This window comes from Ornithorhynchus anatinus, chromosome 3, assembly GCF_004115215.2.
Source record: "Ornithorhynchus anatinus isolate Pmale09 chromosome 3, mOrnAna1.pri.v4, whole genome shotgun sequence".
Classification (NCBI taxonomy): Eukaryota; Metazoa; Chordata; class Mammalia; order Monotremata; family Ornithorhynchidae; genus Ornithorhynchus; species Ornithorhynchus anatinus.
In genome coordinates, this window is record NC_041730.1 from 73,003,222 (window position 1) to 73,024,853 (window position 21,632).

General features: G+C 42.8%; 1 protein-coding gene and 1 non-coding gene across 2 annotated transcripts in view; both read left to right on the forward strand.

Annotated features, from left to right (window-relative positions):
- The first annotated feature begins 1,401 nt into the window (after positions 1–1,401).
- LOC100080129 (O-acyltransferase like protein) overlaps positions 1,402–21,632 on the forward strand; it is a 40,403-nt gene continuing 20,172 nt past the window's right edge. Inside the window, exons 1-5 of the mRNA XM_029059865.1 lie at positions 1,402–1,549; positions 12,777–12,916; positions 15,214–15,292; positions 18,564–18,702; positions 20,718–20,851. Of these exons, the coding sequence (XP_028915698.1) occupies positions 1,402–1,549; positions 12,777–12,916; positions 15,214–15,292; positions 18,564–18,702; positions 20,718–20,851 (640 nt within the window). The remainder of the gene's footprint in view (positions 1,550–12,776; positions 12,917–15,213; positions 15,293–18,563; positions 18,703–20,717; positions 20,852–21,632) is intronic.
- LOC114810405 lies at positions 6,773–6,909 on the forward strand. Its single transcript, XR_003758105.1, has one exon. It is a non-coding gene; the product is annotated as a small nucleolar RNA SNORA7 (small nucleolar RNA).

Sequence of the window (21,632 nt, forward strand, 5' to 3'; positions counted from 1 at the left end):
AATCATTCCCTGTCATTTCTCTGATTTTTATCTTTAAGGGTCTAGCATCTTCTAAAACTACTTGTTCAGTCATTTCCTTTGAAAGTTGTAAAATTTGCTTCTGAATGCAGTTTGTGGAGTTGGCCTGTAGCTATGGCAAGTTCCCTTGTAACAATTTAACACCACTGCAAAGTCTTGAGCACTTCCCTTCTCCTCCCTTTGAAATATTTTGACTAACTTGAATAGAGTGATTACAGTTTCATTTCGGGCTCTGTTTAGCATAGCTAATGGATGTTGCTCAGTTCTTATAATAGAGATTTATTTTTTTTTTTGCATTCCTTTCAGACACATATCAGATACAGGACTAAACACTGTTAGCCTATAACTTATCAAGCAGATGAATAGGAAAAGCAGAGTTCTAAAATTCTGTACAAATTTATACATTTTACATATGGGTAGAGATACTCTATTTCTGACATGGCTCTTTGAACATGTTTTTAGATATTCTTCTATTTAGAAGTCTTCTGATGGTATCTGTATAAATGCCCAAATCACCCGTTACAGTTTATCTACATGTTGTTTTTTCATATTTTGCAACAGAATGGTTTAGTCAGAAGATGGAGTTAGGAAATGAGAATTTCAATCCCAACTCTGCTACAGTCTCCCTTTGTCAAATGATCTTAATCTCTACTTCAGTTGGGGAATACCAACTCACAGAAGAATGAGAAAATAAATTAATCATTTTGGGAAAATATCCCAAAGATAAAAGGTATGTATTGGAGAAATATCAAATCATGTGATTTTTAAAGGAGAATCACCCAGCCCACTGACATTTTTTGAAAAAAGAAAGTAATTTTGCCACACCTTTTTAATTGATCTCTATCTCCTATAAATGAATGATCATTAAGGCTAAAATAAGATTGCATCCTTTCCAGTAGTAAGAAAAGGACCAATAATAATAAAAAAAATATCAATAGTAAACCTTCTGAACCTCAAAGATTCCCCAGTTTTTTAACCCTGGGTTCCGCATCTTAAGGCTAGCTCTGGACAAGGCATCAGTGTAACCTTTGAAAATTTGATCCTGGAAGGTACCTGAAGTGTTGAAAACAACTTAATTAAAGAGGAAGCTTAATCCATATTAAAATTAAATATTGAGCCGCATAACTAATGGAGGGCAGGTGGGCTGGGGAGCACACAAGGCTAGAGGTATTTTTTCCAACAGCAAATTAGGGTATAAATTGCTTTTATTCTTTGTTCATCGTGGTCACTGCAGATGTTTAAAAAACAACAACCTGTCTATGCATGTTAAAAGAGAAAGAAGTATCATGTTTTTCTCTGATGCATGTGAAATGGCCATGGTTGCATAAAAATGCAATATTGCCTCAGCAAGTGGTGTAGAGAGCCAGAAAAAGGGAAGAAATGATGGTATCCAGTTTTCTGTCACTTTTGCTGCCTCTTCTATTGCCCTATACATCATCTGCAAGAAATATTTCTCTAAAATGCTTGCAAGACACTGATGAATTTCTTTCTGATTTGAATTCAATGGATCCTAAAGCATATGCCATAAGAAGTAAGTAGGCTCTTTTTTCCATGTTTGGTGATTGGAAAGGTATGTAAACTGACATAGAACAGTGGGAAGAGAATGGGCCTGGGAATCAGAGGAACTGGGCAAGACACTTAATTTCTCTGCACTTCAGTTTCCCCACCTGTAGAATGGGGAACAGGCATGCAGCCATGCAGTTGCTCATGCTAGTAATTTTTTAGAATAGCACTTAAAACTTTTGAAAGGAAAATTAAGACTACTAAAGAAAGACAAGCCTTATCCTAGTCTAATTATTCATATTATGCTGAAGAACCAGATGATAACTTTTGATTTCAGGAGGTAAAAGCATGAGTGACGGGGAATCCAATCAGGGAGTTCAAGAAGGGTTGAACTGTTTTCGGAGACAGGCGTTCTATTTGTTAAATGTGTTGGCATTCAAAATGTTGAAATGAAGAGCTTTATATTATGCAGGCTTCTCTGGGGTTGGTGCCATGTTCATGATGAATTCTGGCTATTCAGGCAGTGTTTATTATTCTCTTTGCTGCTAAAGCTACTCTGGAAGAAGTATGCTAATGTGTTTGGTGCTTCACAGTGGAAATCAACCAGTCATATTTATTGAGCACTTGCTTTGTGCAGAGAACTGTTCTAAACGCATGGGAGAGTACAATATAACAGAGTGGGTAGATGCGTTCCCTGTTTGGAATATAAATTGATTCTCCTCATTTGAACCATAGGTAAGGAGTATCTGGTTATCATTCATTCATGTGATGATATTAATGGTATTTAAGTGCTTACTATGTGCCAAGCACTGTTCTAAGTACTGGGGTAAGGACCAAGATAATCAGATTGGACACTGTCCCTATCCCAAATGGGGCTCATACTCCATTGTATTTGTAAGTCTGTAAGTAAGTAAGCCTGCTCTGAGAAACAGCATGACTTAGTGGAAAGAGCACAGGCTTGGGAGTCAGAGGTCGTGGGTTCTAATACCAGCTTTGGCATTTGTCAGCTGTGTGACCTTGGGCAAGTCACTTAACTTCTCTGTGCCTCAGTTATCTCATCTGTAAAATGGGGATGAAGACTGTGAACCCCACGTGGGACAACCTGATCATCTTGTATCTACCCCCGCACTTAGAACAGTACTTGACACACAGTAAGTGCTTAAATACCAACATTATTATTATTACTAAATAGAAGGGAGAACAGGCATTGAATCCCCATTTTAAAGATGGGGAAACTAAGGTTCAGAGAAGTTAGGTGACTTGCCCAGGTGTTCTGACTCCCAGGCTTATGCTCTTTCCACTTGGCCTCGCTGCATCATTCATTCAGTAGTATTATTGAACTATAATTATATATTATAATTATAAGGGTCGAACACTGTAATGAGTGCTTGTGATAGAACAGTAAAAATAAAAGACAGAATCCCTACCCTCAAGGAACCTACAACTTTTCTGAGGAAGCAAATGAACACATATTTTAGACATTCAGTGGAAGCAGGAGGAAAAGCCTAGACACAACTGGTTGGAATAGTAATATTAGTATTTATTGAGTGCCTAGTTGGTACCATGTACCAAACCAAAGATGTTGGAAGAACAAAACCGTGAAGTAACATGCTCCCTGCTCACTAGGAGCTCACTTGGCATGAGTTTAGAAAAATGAGTAAATAAATGGTATGTGTAAATCAAGAGATTCATAAATCCTAAGGATGGTGTTGGGATAGTGGAATTTAATAGGGAAATACCTATTAAGTGCCTAGCGTTTTCAGCAGGACTCTTAAGATGGGGAATGTTATGACCTTGCAGAGTTACAAGTGGTACTCCAGACACGAGGATGGGGGCCTAGCCGATGGGAGAGGTAGGATCAAGGTGTGGTTAAAAAAAATAAAAAATCTAAGGTTGGAAACAAGCAGCATGGTCTAGTGGATAGAGCACTGTCCTGGAAGTCACAAGGACCTGCGTTCTAATCCTGGCTTCACTACTTGTCTGCTCTATGACCTTGGGCAAATCACTTCACTTCTTTGGACCTCAGTTTCCTCATCTGTAAAAATGGGGAGTAAGGCTGTGAGCCCCATGTGGGACATGGACTGTGTCCAACCTGATTTGCTTGTATTCACCCCAGTGGTTAGCACAGTGCCCGGCACATAGCACTTAACAAATAGCACAATAATTATTATTAGTAATAATAATAATAATGAGAAGGTCCCTGTTTCCCAGGGCATCAAAGTTGCAGCAATCATCCAAGTGTGGGGAAGCGTGATTCTTGGGGTCATCCCCACATCTTGGTTGGTGGTAGAAGGAGAGCCCTTTAAGGTGGTGGTTGAGGGGAGAGAGTGGGGCAAAGAATCATGGAGTTCAGACTTCTGCTTTCCCCTGGATACTTTGTGGAAGGGAGAATTCATACGTACTAGTGGGAATTCTAGACTGTAAACTCATTATGGGCAGATCACGTGTCTACCATCTCTTGTATTGTCCTCTCCCAGACACTTAGTACAGTGTTCTGCCCCCAGTAAACACTCAGTAAATATCATTGACTGATTGATAATGGCTTCTCGTGCCCTCCCCACAGCTCATTATTGGAGCTTTCATCCTCTGAGGCATCTTCATAAATTGAGCCCACTGTTTATTTAGGGAATATTACACTTCTCTCCTCCTCTTACCATCTTTCTTCAGACTTTTTCCTCTAACCATAGCCGCCCCCACAAGAGGATGCAGAGAAGGTAGAGTACAGAGCAGCTATGAGAGGCAACACCCTTGTTTGCAGCTCTGGTCCAAGGTTCGTTCTGATGGCAGCTAATGGCTGAATGTAGGATTCTACTCTTTCGTGGATTTCATCGCCCTGTCCGTACTGTGACAGTATTTTATGTTGTAGTCTTGTAGGAACAGTGATGCTGTTTCACATGATGTAGAGTGAGTAAACATCACTCTCCTGGGTATAACACTAGTAACATTTTCAAGTCTCCTTATCAAAATAATTTTTAATGTCATTTTCCTGGGCTCTTGAACTTTGTTAGAGCATTTCAGAAGGTCCAGCTGCCTCTAACCTCAAGGCAAATGAAAATTTTGGCATGCTTAGAGGAGTGAATTTGGTTAACCCTGTGCCCTTTCCTGCCCCAACACAGGCACCAGACCACTGTATGTCAGAGCATCTCTGCATCCTTGCTGTACTGTGGGAAAGGAAAAATCTGGGTGCCAATTAGTCTAACATAATTGAAATGAGTTGTTTTTAATATTTTGAAAATGGAAAACTTGAACCCACTAACCCGTTATCTGAAATAGCAGATGCTGCTAAGCATTTACTGTGCACTATTCTTCATCCTCATAATTGAAGTCATTCATTTTAATTTTGAAGGCACCTATGCCCTTAGGTCTCTAAGGGATGCAACCAAAGTTAATTAAGAATATGATTGTAAAAGGGCAGTTTGCATCAGTGTTCAAGAGCGAAAAAAACACGGTTCAATCCCAACAAAAAAGAAGTCTACCACCTCCGAAGAACCCAGAAAATGTCAACCTCAATCACGAGCCCTAAAACCTATTCACCTATGTCAAACCTCCCAGACCGAAAAGGAGATCAGAGCTTTCTCCTTCCCAGATGAAGGGATTTCTTGAGGTCCTCCGACTTGAAATAGATGTGAGATTTCCGAAGTTAAGCATCTGTGTTGGCAGAGTCCTTTCTCCACTTCACCTGGCTGGAAGAACTCAACCAAGGGCAAGGTATCAAGGGCTCTTGCTCATCTAATAATAATAACTTTGGTATTTATTGAGTACTTACTATGTTCCAGCCACTGTTGTACGCTCGGAAGTAGATTCAAGATAATTGGGTTGGACACAGCCCCTATCCCACACAGGGCTCACAGTCTTAATCCCCACTTTACAAGTGAGGGACCTGAGGCACTAAGAAGTGGAGTGACTTGCCCAAGGTCACCCAGCAGATTAGTGGTGGAGCCAGGATTAGAACTCAAGTCCTTCTGATTCCCAGGCCCATGTTCTAACCACTAGGCAATCATCTGAGTCCATTTTCAAGGCATCTGATTCCACTGGGGCCCAGGCTCCTAATTCTCCATTTTTTTTCCAGTTTGCCTGCATCAGGCAGCCATTTAGTGGAAAACATGGCTTGTGTGTTGAGAGGCAGCTCAGGGTGGCCCCTGGGAAAGGTAACCCTAGAATGCAGGCATTATCATAGTACTATTATGGCTAATAATAATAATGGCATTTATTAAGTGTTTACTGTGTGCCAAGCACTGTGCTAAGTGCTGGGGTAGAGACAAGATGACCAGTAGAAACAAAATTACCCGGTACCACATGGGCTCACAGTCTAAGTAGGAGAACAGGCATTGAATCCCCATTTTGCAGATGAGGGAATTGAGGCACAGAGATGTGAAGTGATTTGCCCAAGGTCACACAGCCGGTACATGGTAGAACTGCAGGAAGGGGTTAAATATGTCTTTAGCCCCCTACCCTACTTTCTGTTTGCCTAGTTAGCTGTTGGGACCAGACAGCAGGAAGAGGATGCTTCCTTAAGTTCTCCAGAACTGGCCTGAATTTAGCTTGGCTTGGCCAGGACAAAGCTCTATGTGACAGCTGCCCTCAGAAGTGCCTGAGAGAGTTGGGCACAAGCTATCAATTGATTTGCCTATTGGCAAGGTCTTGGAGTCCCACTGATTATTATGCTTATGAGGTTACTATGTGTCAGCATTGTTCTAAGCACTGGGATAGATATAAATTAATCAGATCGGACATAGTCCCTGTTCCACATGGAGCTCACAGCCCAAGTGTTAGGGAGAAGAGGAATTGAATCCCCATTTTACAGATGAGGAAATGAGGCACAGAGATGTTAAGTGACTTTGTCCAAGGTGACCCAGCAGGCAAGTGGCAGAGTCAGGATTAGAACCCAGGAGCTCTCTGACTCCTAGATAGTGTTCCTTCCACTAGGCAGAACCGTTCTGGCTCTCCAGACCTAGATTCTGATTGAGTGCAAACATGCTCCCTGCTTCTGCTTGTTCAGATTAGAAAGACAGAGCTGGAGTCAGCTGGGCGGGGATGGCCAGTCATTCTGTAGGATTGTAAATTCCTCCATTCATTCAATAGTATTTACTGAGTGCTTACTATGTGCAGAGCACTGTACTAAGCGCTTGGAATGTACAATTTGGCAACAGATAGAGACAATCCCTGCCCATTGACGGGCTTACACTCTAGTCGGGGGAGACAGATCCAGAATAGAGGCCAAGTCTTTTACTGCTATCATAAGTGCTCATGGCCCCTCTCAAGGTCGTACCTGGAGAGTTTCCAGTACTCTACCAGTCTTGACTAAAAGAGGGAGAGTCAAGCAGAGGCTTACCCATTCCATTTCTAGCTTGGGCAGTGGTGACGAGTGGAAGACAATCTGCCACAAGTCAAAACCCACCTGTGTTGGACAGCAGCGCCATGGGAGAGAATCAAAGGTGGAGACTCAAGTTTACCGCATGAAAGAGGGCGATGGTAAACCACTTCCCTATTTTTACCAAGAAAACTCTGTGGATATGTTACCAGAACGATTGCAGGTGGAGACAGGGCATCCTGGGGAGAGATGTGTCTGTGGAGTTGCTATGGGCCGGAGACGACTCGACAGCATAAGACAAGACAGGCTCTCACGTGTTTAGCACCATGTTCTGCAAACTCAGTAAACACTCATGAAGGAATGAATTCCCTTTACATCAATCAGTGGTATTTATTGAGTGCTTACTGTGCACAGAGAACTATACTAAGAGCTTGGCAGAGTATAAAACATCTGAGTTGTTAGTTAGGTTCCCTGCCCGTAATGAGTTTACAGTCTAGAAGGGGAGACAGGCATTAATATAAACTTTGGTTAGGTATGTAAGTGCTGTGGGGTTGAGAGTGAGGTGAGTATCAAGTGGTTAAAGGGTAAGCATTTGACCTGACAATTTACATGACAACAGGCTAGGGCAGTTCCATTCCAACAGAGCCAGAGTTAGTTTCCCCCACATCTAGATGTACCTGGTCAGCCTTGACCTCAATGCAGCATGGCATAGTGGATAGAGCACAGGCCTGGGAATCAGAAGGTCATGAGTTCTAATCCTGCCTCTGCCACTTGTCTGCTGTGTGGCCTTGAGCAAGTCACTTAACCTGTGCTTCAGTTACCTCATCTGTAAAATGGGGATTAATACTGTGAGCCCCACCTGGGACAACCTGAATATTCATGACCTCTGACTCCCAAGCCCGTGCTCTTTCCACTAAGCCATGCTCCTTCTCTTCTTAGGACAGTGCTTGGCACATAGTAAGTGCTTAACAAATACTAGAGAAGCAGCATGGCTTAGTGGAAAGAGCACAGATGTGGGAATCAGAGGTTGTGGGAGCTAATCCCGGCTCTGCCACTAATCAGCTGAGTGACTTTGGGCAAGTCACTTCAGTTCTCTGTGCCTCATTTACCTCATCTGTAAAATGGGGATTGAGACTGTAAGCCCCATATGGGACAATCTTATTATCTTGTACCTACCACAGTTTTTAGAACAGTGCTTGGAACATAACGCTTGATAAATATTATTTTTATTATTAACAGAATTACCTGAAGAAATAACTATAATATTTTATCCCTATATTGTAAAACCCAAATGCTAACATAAATCTGCCACTTATAGACACATGTAACAATTACCCAGCCTTAGTATAATTATTATGGTACTGATATTCTATATATAAAAATTAATATAATCATTATTGTTTAATCATAGTGATAATGACTACTACTTAGCACAGTGCAAATATCCACTTGCTGTGGCGTACTTTTTATAAGCAAAATATCGACACTTCAAGTTGATTTGGAAGGGAAGGTTTCAACCCAACAGTGGCAAAAATCACGGGTTTTTTAATGGTATCTATTAAGTGAATACTATGTGTCAAGCCCTGGTATAGATACAAGTCAATCAGGTTGGACACAGTCCATGTCCCATATTGGGCTCACAGTCTAAGAGAGAGAACAGGTTTTTGAATCCTCATTTTGCAGTTGAGGAAACTGAGGCACAAAGAAGTTAAGTGACTTGCCCAAGATTAGATAGAAAGCAAGTGGATGAACTCAGATCACAATCCAGGGCCTCTGACTCCCAGGCTTGTGCTTTTTCCACTAGGCCACACTTCTTCCCACTTATAATGTAGAACATTCATTGTCTCATATTTTGAAGGATATATAAATTAAACTTTTCAAAAGGTAGATGTCAGAACCACTAAAAATCACCACTACAATCGTTTTCACATCCCTTAGCCCCCCTCAAATTTCATGTGCCCAGATTTAACCATCTGTCAAATTATGCCAGTCATGTGTCTAGATGCGTTGCAGAAGGTAGAGTCAGGCAGGATTTTATCATACATGCTCCAAACTCTGTACTTCATTCATTCATTCAATTCAATAGTATTTATTGAGCACTCACTATGTGCAGAGCACTTTACTAAGTGCTTGGAATGTACAAATCGGCAACAGATACAGTCCCTGCCCTTTGACGGGCTTACAGTCTAATTGGGGGAGACTTAGTTTTGCTTAGGCTTTTTAATGATTATGAGAAAAATTGGCAACAGCGTGGTCTACTCTAAGGAGTCCAGGCCTGGGAGTCATAGGACCTGGCTTCTAATCCTGGGCCTGCCACTTTCTTGCTATCTAATCTTGGGCAAGTCATTTAACCTTTTGTGTCAGAGGATCTGAGTAATAATCTCAGCTCTGCCTCTCTGCTATGTGCCCATGGGCAAGTCAGTGAACTTCTCTGTGCCTCAGTTACCTCATCTGTAAAATGTGATTAAATCCTATTTCCTCTGATTTAGCTGTAAACTGCATGTGTGAGGAATTTTGTCCAACCTTGATTCTTGTATCTACTCCAGCACTTTATAGAATTCCTGGCACATGCTAAGCATTTAACAAATGCCTTATAAAAAAACTAGAAAAAGGAGTAAAAGAGAGATGTTTGGTTTAGCACCTAGCACTTTTTAAAGGGTGAATAAAGGATGGTGAAGTTAGAAATATATTCTTGTGCTAGTCTCTTATTACAGGTCTGTCCAAACTAAGTGGAAGAGACAGGATACATCTAAAATGAAGTGATTATTTTTAGAAAAGTAAATCCAGTGGATGAAAATGCATTCCCATGAATGATATTCTTCATTTATAGTGTGATATAATTGCTCTCCAAAGTGATTTCCCCCAAATGTGATTTAAAAGTTTATTTTAGAACATTGATAAGTCTTTTGAGAAGAAAATGAAAATCTTTATATAACTTCATATTGGTAATTTCCAGTATAGACTTGCTTCAAAAGTAAATCAAATCCTTCAGCTTTTTCAGTTCCTATTTAAAGAAAATGTGACAAGATTAAAACAAACACTTTCATTCTCCACACAAGTTTCCCAGAGAATGTGAACTGAGCATACTCTATCACTGTGAAAGACTTATGAAAACTTGGCTGTCTAACACTTGATATTTATGTGATTTTGTTAAAGGCTAGAACTTACAGGGTTTCTCAGTGCAGTAGCTGGAGAATTTCCAAACAGGTGTAAGGGCTGCCAGCATGATTACTGCCACCTTGTACAGCTTCCATCACATTTAAGGGAGGAGGCTGCCCTGCTTTATGACCAATGGCCTGAGAACAAGAAAGACCTTTGCCAGTGGGACAAAAGAGATCCCTTATTTAATAATAATAATAATAAGTGTACTTGTTAAGCACTTGTTAGTGGTACTATGTCCTAAGCACTGGAGTAGAAACAAATTAGGTTGGACACAGTCCCTGTCCCACATGGGGCTCCCACTCTTAATCCCCATTTTACAGATGAGGTAACTGAAGCCCAGAAAAGTGAAGTGACTTGCCCAAGGGCACCCAGCAGACATGTGGCAGAGTCAGGATTAGAATCCAGGTCCTTCTGAGTCCCAGATCCATGCTTTATCCACTAAACCATGCTGCTTATTTAGAAGAGCAGCTGCACCAACTTAACTATTAAGACAGGTGATAGAGGAGAGGAAGGGGAGACAGAAGGAGGAGGGCAGGGTGTCCTCCCCCCCACCCCCCATCACAGTCTCTCCCTGTCTCCCCCCTCCGCCCTATCATGGTCTCTGTCACAGTGTCGGTCTCTCCCTCTCTCTCTCTCTCCCCCTTTCCCTCCCTCCTTCCAGTTCTCCTTAACTTACTTGCCATCCCTTCCCTTTGCATTTCTCTCCCATTCCAGATTTATTTTATTCTCTTTCCCTTTCTACTCTACACCAACACCCTCTCTCTCTCTTTTTTTTTCTCTCTCTTTCTTTCTCTCTCTCTTTCTCTCTCTCACTCTCTCTGTCTCTCTCTCTATCTCACACACACACACCCCACCCCCCACCCCCAACACCCCCATAGGTCAGATAAATAGCCAAGGACAGAAAAGGGCACCAATTGGGAATATAGGTAGAAAGCTAGGATGGTTGGATAGATGGGCAATAGAGAGAGCAGGGAGACTTGCCTGACATTTTAAAATTATTTTTAAAGCCTTCATCCCAGTTGGACAGTAGCTCAGGAACCCCATAATTATTTTTCGATTAGGTGTGAAAGTAAAAGGATTTTGTACCGGGACGTTCAAGAGCTTCAAATCTCGGCAGTGGGTAACTGTGGTGTCTGAGACAGGAGAGCATCCTTTTCACAATGCCAAGCACCTAGTTCAGTTCCCTGTACCCAGTAGGTGTAGCTGCCCAATGAAGTAAAAGGCAACTTGGCTACCGCTTGCTCCCTTTCTCAATCTCCCTCAGTCTCATCCTCGTCCCTGCTGCCCTGATGGCAGCTCTCACACTACCCACTGCTGCCATCAATGCACATGGAGCCTGACACAGGACACCTATGACCCAATGATGCACGCCCACTCCACACCGCTGCTCACCTGATGGCCGGTTAAAGGGTTGAAGCAACTTTGGTGGTGGGTTGGTGCTCCCCTCCCTCACCTGCAGAGCCGGGCCAAGGTAGCTTTGGGAACAGACAACACGGTGGGCACCCTGCCCTTAGTGAAGTGCTCAGTAAATGCCGTTGATTGATTGATTGGCCCGGGCAGTAGGGGAAACTGTGCCAATGCCACGGGGGTTCCTGACACATGTGGGAGTAGCCACTTATTATGTGCTTCTCTCCCTGGTCTGGATTAAGTCTTAAAATGGCTTCTCCTCTAGGAAGCCTGCCCTGACTAATCTCTCATTTCCCCACCCTGTTTTTCACCCTTCTGCATCACCTGTGCATTTGAGTCTGCACCCCATAAACGTTTACTCAAGAAGCAGCGTGACCTAGTGAATAGAGCACGGGCCTGGTTGTCAGAAGGACCTAGGTTCTAATTGCGGCCCTGCCACTCGTGTCCTGTGTGACAATAGGCAAGTCACTTCTCTGTCCCTCAGTTCCCTCATCTGAAAAATGGGGATTAAGACTGTGAGCCTTATCCGGGTCAGGAACTGGATCCAACCCAATTATCTTGTACCCCAGCACTTGGAACAGTGTCTGGCATATAGTAAGCACTTAATAAATACCACAAATATTATTATTATTTTTATTATTACTAGATACCTCCTCATTCCCCACAGCACTCATGTCTATAAGCTTTACTGTTTTGCTTCCTGTAATTGCTTCCTCCTACCTGTTTTCTCCACTAGACTGTAAGCTCCTTGAATGTAAGGATCATGTCTACTTACTCCTTGGTACTCTTCCAAGTGCTGAGTTCAGGACTCTGCCCACAAATGCTCAATAAATACTATTGATAGACGCAACAGAATGAGGTTCAACACTTCCAAATAATTCATACCGGAATGGCATTCCGGTGCTCGTTGTTTTCCCGGAACCACGTTCCAGCCCATCCCCACTGCCTTTCACTTCTGATTTAGCTCACCTCCTCCAAGAGGCCTTCCCAGACTGAGCTATCCCCTTTTCCCTCTGTTCCCCCTCCGCCCTCTGCTCCTCCCCCTCCCGCTTCCCCTTCCCTCAGCACTGTGCTCATTTGTATATATTTTTATTGCCCTATTTATTAATGAGGTGTACATCCCCTTGATTCTCTTTAACGTGATAATGTTGTCTTGTTTTTGTTGCATTCTGTTTTGCTCTGCCGTCTGTCTCCCCCAATTTGGCTATGAGGCCGTCATTGGGCAGGGATGGTCTCTATCTGTTGCCAAATTGTACATTCCAATTGCTTAGATAGTGCTCTGCACATAGTAAGCACTCAATAAATACTACTGAATGAATGAATGATTTTACCAGTAGCTGGGTTTACATAAAGTCTTTTTGTTTTCTTTATACAGTGTATGACTCTGTGGGAAAACTTGGTAGCAATGTACTTAGTGGAAACACAGACAGGCTCGGGTCTTACAGCGAGTGTCTGTCTGCCAGAGCGCCTCTTGGGAACTTCCAGGGGCAGTACTGCAAGCTTCAAATGCAGCAGGTATGTTAATCGTCATCTTTGCAGCTTTAATTTATTTTGCATCCATGGAAACCTTGGCTGAACACTGTAAATGCTGGTGAATTGCAAAGGAGTGCCAGGCAATGAATGCAGTTTTCTATAACCCCATTGACTGTGCCTTTCTGTGAAAAATGACTCCTAGGGATTTCACTCTTCAACATTTACATTAACTTTGTCAAAGTGCTCTGCAAATTGATTCCCATCACAACCCTTCGGTGGCTTAGGGTGGAAAGAGCACGGATTTAGGAGTCAGAGGTCGTGGGTTCTAATCCCGGTTCCGCCACTTGTCAGCTGGGTGACTTTGGGCAAGTCACTTAACTTCTCTGTGCCTCATTTACCTCATCTGTAAAATGGGGATGAAGACTGTGAACCCCAGGTGGGACAACCTGATTAGCCTGTATCTACCCCAGCACTTAGAACAGTGCTCAGCACATAGTAAGCACTTAACAAATACCAACATTATTAGATAGGCCAGTAGAATACTTCCTGTTGGACTGATGGCAGAACTGAGTTCGGGCAAGGTAGAGCAAGTGAATACCAAAGTTGGGATGGCAAAATCCTGATTTACTTTGGAAAGGAGTTGTTAGCTAGTTTTCTAGCATATTAAGATCTTTTGCAAATTCAAATAAAATATGAAAACGCAGCTCCACCCACTTTCTGAAGAACCCATTCATTCAATTCATTGAGTCATATTTATCGAGTGCTTACTGTGTGCAAAGCACTGTACTAAGTGCTCGGGAGAGTACAATATAACAAACAGACATGTTCCCAAAAACCTGCATTCGAGGACGAATTCTTATTAAGTCCCCCACTTTGTGGTCTACCTTCCTGGAAGCTAAGCTGTAAAGGCATAAGCTCTGTGATCACCTCTAAATTATCGTTCCCTCATCTTGTGGCACCGGGTAATTTCAGCAACACGTGCTCAAACCGTGTTTCTGAGGAGAAAAGTACACTTTCCTGGTTGGTCTAAGGAGGGCTGGGATTCTTCATCACCCCACTCTCCCGAAGGATTCACAAGTGACACCTATGCTTTTGAGGGGACATAGTAATTGAGGATGAGGACTGAAGGCCCAGAGCCTCGGTTTCCACAAGCACCTGGTATATCACTACCCTGCCAGTAGGTGCCTCTTTAAGTCCCCTGCCACTAGTATGAAGCAGCATGGCCTAGTGGGTAGAGCACGGGCCGGGGAGTCAGAAGTACCTGGTTTCTAATCCCGACTGTGCCGCTTGTCTGCTGTGTGACCTTGGGCAAATCACTTCACTTCTTTGTGCTTCAGTTACTTCATCTGTAGACTGGGGATTAAGACTGTGAGCCCCACGTGGGACAGGGATTGTGTCCAACCTGATTTGCTTGTATCTACCCTAGAGCTTAGAACAGAGCTCGACACTTAGTAAACACTTAACAAATGCCATCATCATCAGTAGGCTCCCAGTACGATAAGAACACCATCTCCGTACACCACCCAGTACTGTGTTTCTGCATGCATTATTGGCCCCAGAACATCTTTTTGGTTGCAGTTCATTCAATTCATTCAATTGTATTTATTGAGCACTTACTGTGTGCAGAACACTGTACTAAGCGCTTTGAATGTACAGTTTGGCAACAGATAGAGACAATCTCTGCCCAACAACGGGACACCCAATAGCCTGTTGGCGATAATGATGTAATCACCTTGAGATTCAGATTTTCACAGTTACAGAAAGAAAAGAAGAAAATCCTGTTTCTTGAGCCCAAATGTTAAAAAATGAAAGGAAAGAAAATTGGTTTTACTGATATTTTGCAAGCTTTAGAACAGTCCAGTATAAAATTGAGGTACAAATGGTAATCATGGGAGACGGCAAGGTTGACATCATATATTCATTTAGTGGTGGCGGAGCCTTTGAATTATTATTATTATATCATTTAATCAATATGAACACAATTTTTAGAGTATTTGCAGAATGGATTAATGGTTCAGAATCAAAAGCAAAATGTCAAGCACAGATACAAAAGTTCTTTGGGTAAAATAATCCCTTCATTTTTTTATCTGTCAGGTAATATTTTATGTTCCTGCCCAGGAAATCTTGTCATTGAATGTATTCTTAGTAAAATCTATGAAAACTTGCTTTTCCTTGTGATTGATGAACTGGTTTCTATTACCATGAAGAGGCTATTGACAATTTCAGAGAAATTAATTAACTCTAGTTTATAACCGGCATCTGTCAGATGTCCTAGATTATTTTAACTACAGAATTGTCATCCTCTGGGCCAAGAAGCTGAAGCATGTTATCTTCTGCAGGGAGGAGTAAACTATATTGTCGCTGTGTGTGTTCCTGATTCCTGCTCTGGGGAAGACGTGGCAAACCTGGCTCGTTTAGGTAGGCGAAAGACCGGAGGAGCCTGCATGCAAGGCCGCAAACTCACTTATTCCTTCTAGCCAAGCAGTAGAATCCTTGATGACTGATTCAGCCTTTCAAAAGGCCTCTAATTTTAACAACTCACTTTACACTCACTCCCTTGGGGAGGCCACCTCTCTGCCGTGGGTACAACTACCATTCATTCATTCAATAGTATTTATTGAGCGCTTACTATGTGCAGAGCACTCTACTAAGTGCTTGGAATGTACAAATCGGTAACAGATACAGTCCCTGCCCTTTGACAGGCTTACAGTCTAATCGGTTACAGTCTACCACCTGTTGCCTGCAGGTCTTCTCCCCATGGTTGACATTATCATCAATGATGAGCACTTACTGTGTGCAGTACTGTACTAAGCACTTGGGAGAGTACAATAGAGCAGAGCGGGTAGACAGGTCCCCTGCCCATAACAAGCTTAAAGTGTAGATGTCCCGGGGGCATCTTAAATTCAATATGTTTAAACTGAATTAATCCATGTTCTCCGTTTAACTTTCTCGTCAGAGTTGACGAAACCACCATCCTCCTTGTCTCTAACTCCTACAACTGTGGCATTTCATTGACTCTTCCCTCTCTTTCAACTCTTATATTTAGTCTGTTGAAAATTAATCCTTTCAGTTTTCCCTCCACAGAATTTCTCACTTCTGCTACTTCCTCTCCATTCCAAGAGCCACTTGTCATATTTTGGCTGATTACTGCAGCAACCTGCTCACTTTTCTACCTGCCTCTTGCCTCTTGGATTATTTTCTAAATTTCTCTTCTGCACACATTTCCCATTCCTCAAAACCTCCAATACTTATGCATTCCTCTTACATTAAACAAAAACTCCTGACCATTATTGTCAAGGCATTCCATCAGCTCTCTAACTCTTAATTAACCATTCTCTTTTCCCACAATACCCCAGCTTACACTCTTTGTTCCCCTCAAGTTAATCACTTTGCCTCGTTCCCATCTCTCTCTCCTTGTACCTCACGCTCATACGCTTCCTCCTTCCTGGAGCTCCCTTCCCCTTCAAATGCACGAAACCTCAGATCTCCCCATCTTCAAAGCTCTTCCGAAATATCATCTCCTCCACGACGCCTCCCACAATTAATTTTTCTTCTCCCTAAGTCACATCTCCCTTACTACCACTTCAAAACTTCTGTGCCAACTATGTACTTATGCACTTACATCCACCCATTTTATATATATGATTTTCTTTTCTCTCTGAAAATGATTTTGTTTCTCCCTCAGTCAACTGTAAGCACCTCGAAGGCAGGGATTCTGTCTTCTAAATCTATTGTCTTCTCCCAAGAAATTAATACACAGCATGCGGGTAGTAGGTGCTCAATAAGTGCTTGGATAGTAAGTGGAAACTACCATATCTAGACTCTGAAATTGAACAGCTCAGAAATCTACCCAATTAGTTTGTAAAAGATTGTATTTGTTGGGTAGTCTCTTGATTTAGTGGAGAGAGCACAGGACTGCTAATGAGAAGATCCAGGTTATAGTCCTACCTCCATGTAAACCTGGTGTGTGATCTTGGACAGGTTGCTTGAGCACTCTTTGCCTCAGTTTCCTCATCTGTGAAATGGGCATAAGAAACCTGTCTCATTCAATTGTATTTATTGAGCACTTACTGGCCAGAGCACTGTACTAAGAGTCTCCTTCCCTCATAGACTCTGCACCCCATGTGGGCAGGGACTGTATCTGAGCTGATTATCTTGTGTCTTCTCCAGCCTGTAACTCAGTGCTTGGCACATAATTTGCATTTAATGTCAGTGCTTGGCGCATAGTTTGCATGTAATGAATACCATGATCAATATTATTGTTGTTAGTAGTAGTATTATTGTTTAATATAGTGCTCTGCCCATTGCCTCTCAATCAATGGTATCTATTGACAACTTCAATTGTTAAATCATTGGTATTTTTTGAGCACTTACTGTGCGCAGAGCACTGCAGTAAGCACAGTTGTCCTGCAGAACTATCCCTCTCACACTTTACATAGCATATGTGAGAGCCAGTAACTCTGTCCCCTGTTCCAAGGCTGGGGATGCAGAACCCCAGTCCATGGCTTGACCCCTGGAGTCACTCCAGAGTCAGATTTTCACCCCTCATGATCCTGAGGTCTAGAGTGCCCTCAGTTTCTCTGATATCACAGTTAAAAATAGGTAATAAGGACTTACTGCCTCCCAGGGGATCGACCCCATTACCTTCAACCCAACTACCAAGTGTTGGTATTTGTTAAGCGCTTACTATGTGCCGAGCACTGTTCTAAGCGCTGGGGTAGACACAGGAGAATCAGGATGTCCCACGTGGGGCTCACAGTCTTAATCCCCATTTTACAGATGAGGGAACTGAGGCACAGAGAAGTTAAGTGACTTGCCCACAGTCACACAGCTGACAAGTCCGTCCTGGTCCCATCTCTGCTTTTCTGAATGACTCTTACATCTTTCTCACCCTCCTGCTTCCATTCTATTCTTCTACTCATCTATTTCTGGATCTCAGATGAGCATTGATTTTTCATGACGATCCAGTTCTTCCTCAGAGGAGGACAGGACCAGGTAGCCCAGCTTCTTGTTTCACTAGCTGGTGCAGCTCCTCCCTCCCCTCTGGCTGGAAATGCACCAAGCCTGACGGAAGGGGAAGTTGAGGAAAGAAGGGGCTGCTTTCCAAGCAAATGAGCCTAATGCGGTTCAACTCCCTTGGCCATCTAGTTATGCTGCACGTGAGTCACAGAACGTGAGACTATCATTTAAAGCAAAGCTTCTAAATGTTGGCTCTCAGAGCTGTGTTTAATGTTCTTGGGAAAATCCGAGTTGTTAAGGGAAATTTTGTTCTTTCGGGAAACAATTACAGTGCAATAGAAATGTAACCTGGGGCCATAGGGATGCAGTTTGGATTGATTGATTATTTCAAAGGCAGTCATTTTACGCCTTTCATTTTACACCTCCCCAAATCATTTTTTATTATCATAAACTTCCCAGCAGGATATTCGTCATATAACTTTTTAAACTGCCTTGGATTTTCCCTTCAGGCTTTGTGAAAGAATACTTTGCTAATTACCCAATGCACCCCAGGTATTCACCTGGACTACATAGAGACTCAGATTTTGCTTTCTGGGTAGAACACATAGAACATATGCACATATGAGATTCTAGCAGTGAGTATTTTCAGATATTCAGTGACTGGACAAGTTTTGTGTTGTAGAAGGGATTTTCTTTGAAAATTTAATAGCAAATTCTCCTTTCTTGACAGATATTTTAAAATTCAGGAACACTTCATTTGCAGTCCCTTCCTTGACCCTGTTTGGTTTGAATTCCACGTCCTCCGTTGGGAGCAGTGCCAGCTGTGCCGTTGGCCTTTTCCCACTCGATCGGTTTGCTGCTCTGTGTCTGTGAGTACTAGAGGCTTGGTGTGTTTATCTAAGATATGTTCTCAGTGTTTGAAGTGGTGCAGGTCAGTGCATGGCCTTAGAGAAGAGCCTTTGGAGGCCTTAGAGAAGCAGCATGGCCTAATGGAAAGATCACAGGCCTGGGAGTCTGAGGACCGAGGTTCTAATTCTGGCTCTGCCACTTGTCTGCTGTGTGACCTTGGGGAGGTCGCTTCACTTCTCTGTGCCTCAGTTACCTCAATTGTAAAACGGGGATTAAGATAGTGAGTCCCATGTGGAACATGGACTGTGTCCAACCTGAGTAGCTTGTTTCTACCCCTGCGCTTAGTACAGTGCCCAGCATATAGTGAGTGCTTAACAAATACCATTTTAAAAATAAGGCAAGCTGACATCCTTGTTTTCAGGAGAGTCTGAAGTCATCCCAGTTTTCTGACAGTTGCTTTTGGATAAACCATGCCGCCAGTACCTTACTTCGTTGATTAAAATGAGACACGGACCATCCTGCTTCCTTTTTATTCTTACCCAAGCCATGATTTTCCAAAAAGTCCTAAATTGGCACTACATTTTGTACCTGTACCCACTCTGTGACTGCAGATCATTCACCTTTACCCACCAAGAACTGTAGTAATAATAATAATAATAACTATGGTACTTGTTAAGAGTTTAGCATATGACAAACCCTGGATTAAGCAGTAGGGTAAATACAAGATAATCAGTCCGGCCACAGTCCCTGTCCCACTTGCGGTTTCTGAGTCTACTTATCTACCCTGATTTGCAACTCTGCAGCTGATTCCCATAGACCAGGCTAGGTAAAATGTGGGTCTCTACTGCCTGGCACATGATATGCATGGGCAAAGGGTTGTGGAAGCAGCTGTTACCTTCATCCTGCTGTCCTCCCTTAATAATAATAGTATTTGTTAAGCATTTTCTATGTGCCAAGCACTGTACTAAGCGCTGAGCACTGTACTAAGCACTGCCACAGCAGAGTGGTGTTAACTGGGGCTGAAACTGTAGACTGAGGGAAGGAAGACATGGAGGAAGGAGAGGGAAGGAAAGGAACAGCTTCAGGGCTGCCCAGGCCCAGTCCTGGTTCGTCTTTGCACAGGCATCCTGATGGCAGTGCTGGCCACTGCTCTGCCATTCATTCAACAAAGCACCAGCCAACCTGGCACCCTCCCCACACCCTATGTCTTTACTCAGATTGGCCAACCCAGTGAGCAGCCTGGCACACCCCCAGCCCCACATCTTGACCCCGATTGGCCAACCCAGCCAGCAACTTGGCACTTCTCCAACCCCACATCTTTATTCTGCATGGCCAACCCAAAGAGCAACTTTGCTAGGGATTCCAGCAGGTGTGTGGATCTCTGGTGTTAATAATAAATGTGGCATTTATTAAGCACTTAATATATTCCAGACATTATACTAAGCGCTGGGGTAGATATAAGCAAATGGTGTTGAACACAGTCCCTGTCCCACGTGGGACTCACAATCTCAATCCCCATTTTACAGATAAGGTAATTGAGGTACGGAGAAGTAAAGTGATTTGCCCAAGGTTACACAGCAGACAAGTGGCAGAGCCGAGATTGGAACCCATCACCTTCTGACTCCCAGGCCCCTGCTCTATCCATTATGCCTTGCTGTTTCTGTGGTATTCATTCAAGCAGGGCTACCCAGACCTGGAAATTAGTTGATAGGAACTGAATTCTTATTTATTCAATGCCTACACACTTCTTGGTACTGTCCCGGCAACTTGGAGCATGAATAAGTCATCTAGAGAAGGCACATACCCTGCCCTCCAAGAGCTCATAATCTAGTGTAGGCAAGACAAAAACAGATCAGAGCATCCAAGGACAAGTATTGAAAAAGGTAAGTCACGATAAGAGGCAGGAAGAAAGTCTAAAGAAACTGTAGTCTATTTGGGAAGAGGGACACCTATCTTGGGCTGTAGAAGGGGGGAGGAAGGAAAAAAGAGAGGAGAATTTGAAGAGTAAAACGTCTTGCTCTCTTGTTCCCTGTAGGTTTTTTAGCTTGTTCTTCATTGCTCTCCCAGTGGCTGGCACTATCTACGTAGAAGTCGTGAAATGGGATGCAAATCATGAAGAGTCACCCCCAGATTATTTACCTTCTGCCGGCTATGGGAGTTTGTCCAGAGGTGAATCAAGAGAAGGTTTCAGATGGATCCCATGTCAGGCTCATTCGTTACCTTCCGGAGCTCCCAACAACATCTCTGATAGAAGAAAAAGTAGGTCCTTTAGTTACAGCCAGGCCACCTTCGTGTCAGATAGTGTCAAAGCAATTATGCAGTTGAGAAATAATGTCATTTTTCAATCAATTAATAGTATTTATTGGGTGTCTATTGTAAGCAGAACCTTTTATACTAAGTGTCTGGAGATAGAATACAAGGAAAAGACACACTTCCTACTCCAAAGGAACTTACACTATAACAGGAGAGACTGACACAAAATAATTTATTCTTACAACAAAAAGGAGAATTAAAAATGGAAAACATAAATAAGGTGCTTAAATCTTTGAGTTCCTCCTCTTGCTTTATTTTCTAAAATTTTAGCTCCAGAAGATAGTTGATTGGAAAAGCAGAGTACCCTTAGCACCCTTAGCTCTGCCTCAATCAGTCAATCAAACAACGGTTTTTATTTTGAAAAGCAGCATGGCATAGTGGATAGAGCATGGGCCTGGGAGTCAGAAGGTCTTTGGGTTCTAATCCTGGTTCCACCACTTGTCTGCTGTGTGACCTTGGGCAAGTCACTTCACTTCTCTGTGCCTCAGTTACCTCATCTGTAAAATGGGGATTAAGATTGTGAGCCCCACATGGGAGATGGACTTTGTCCAACCCGATAAGCTTTTATCCACCCCAGTACTTAGGTCAGTGCTGGCACATTCATTCAGTCACATTTATTGAGCACTTACTGTGTGCA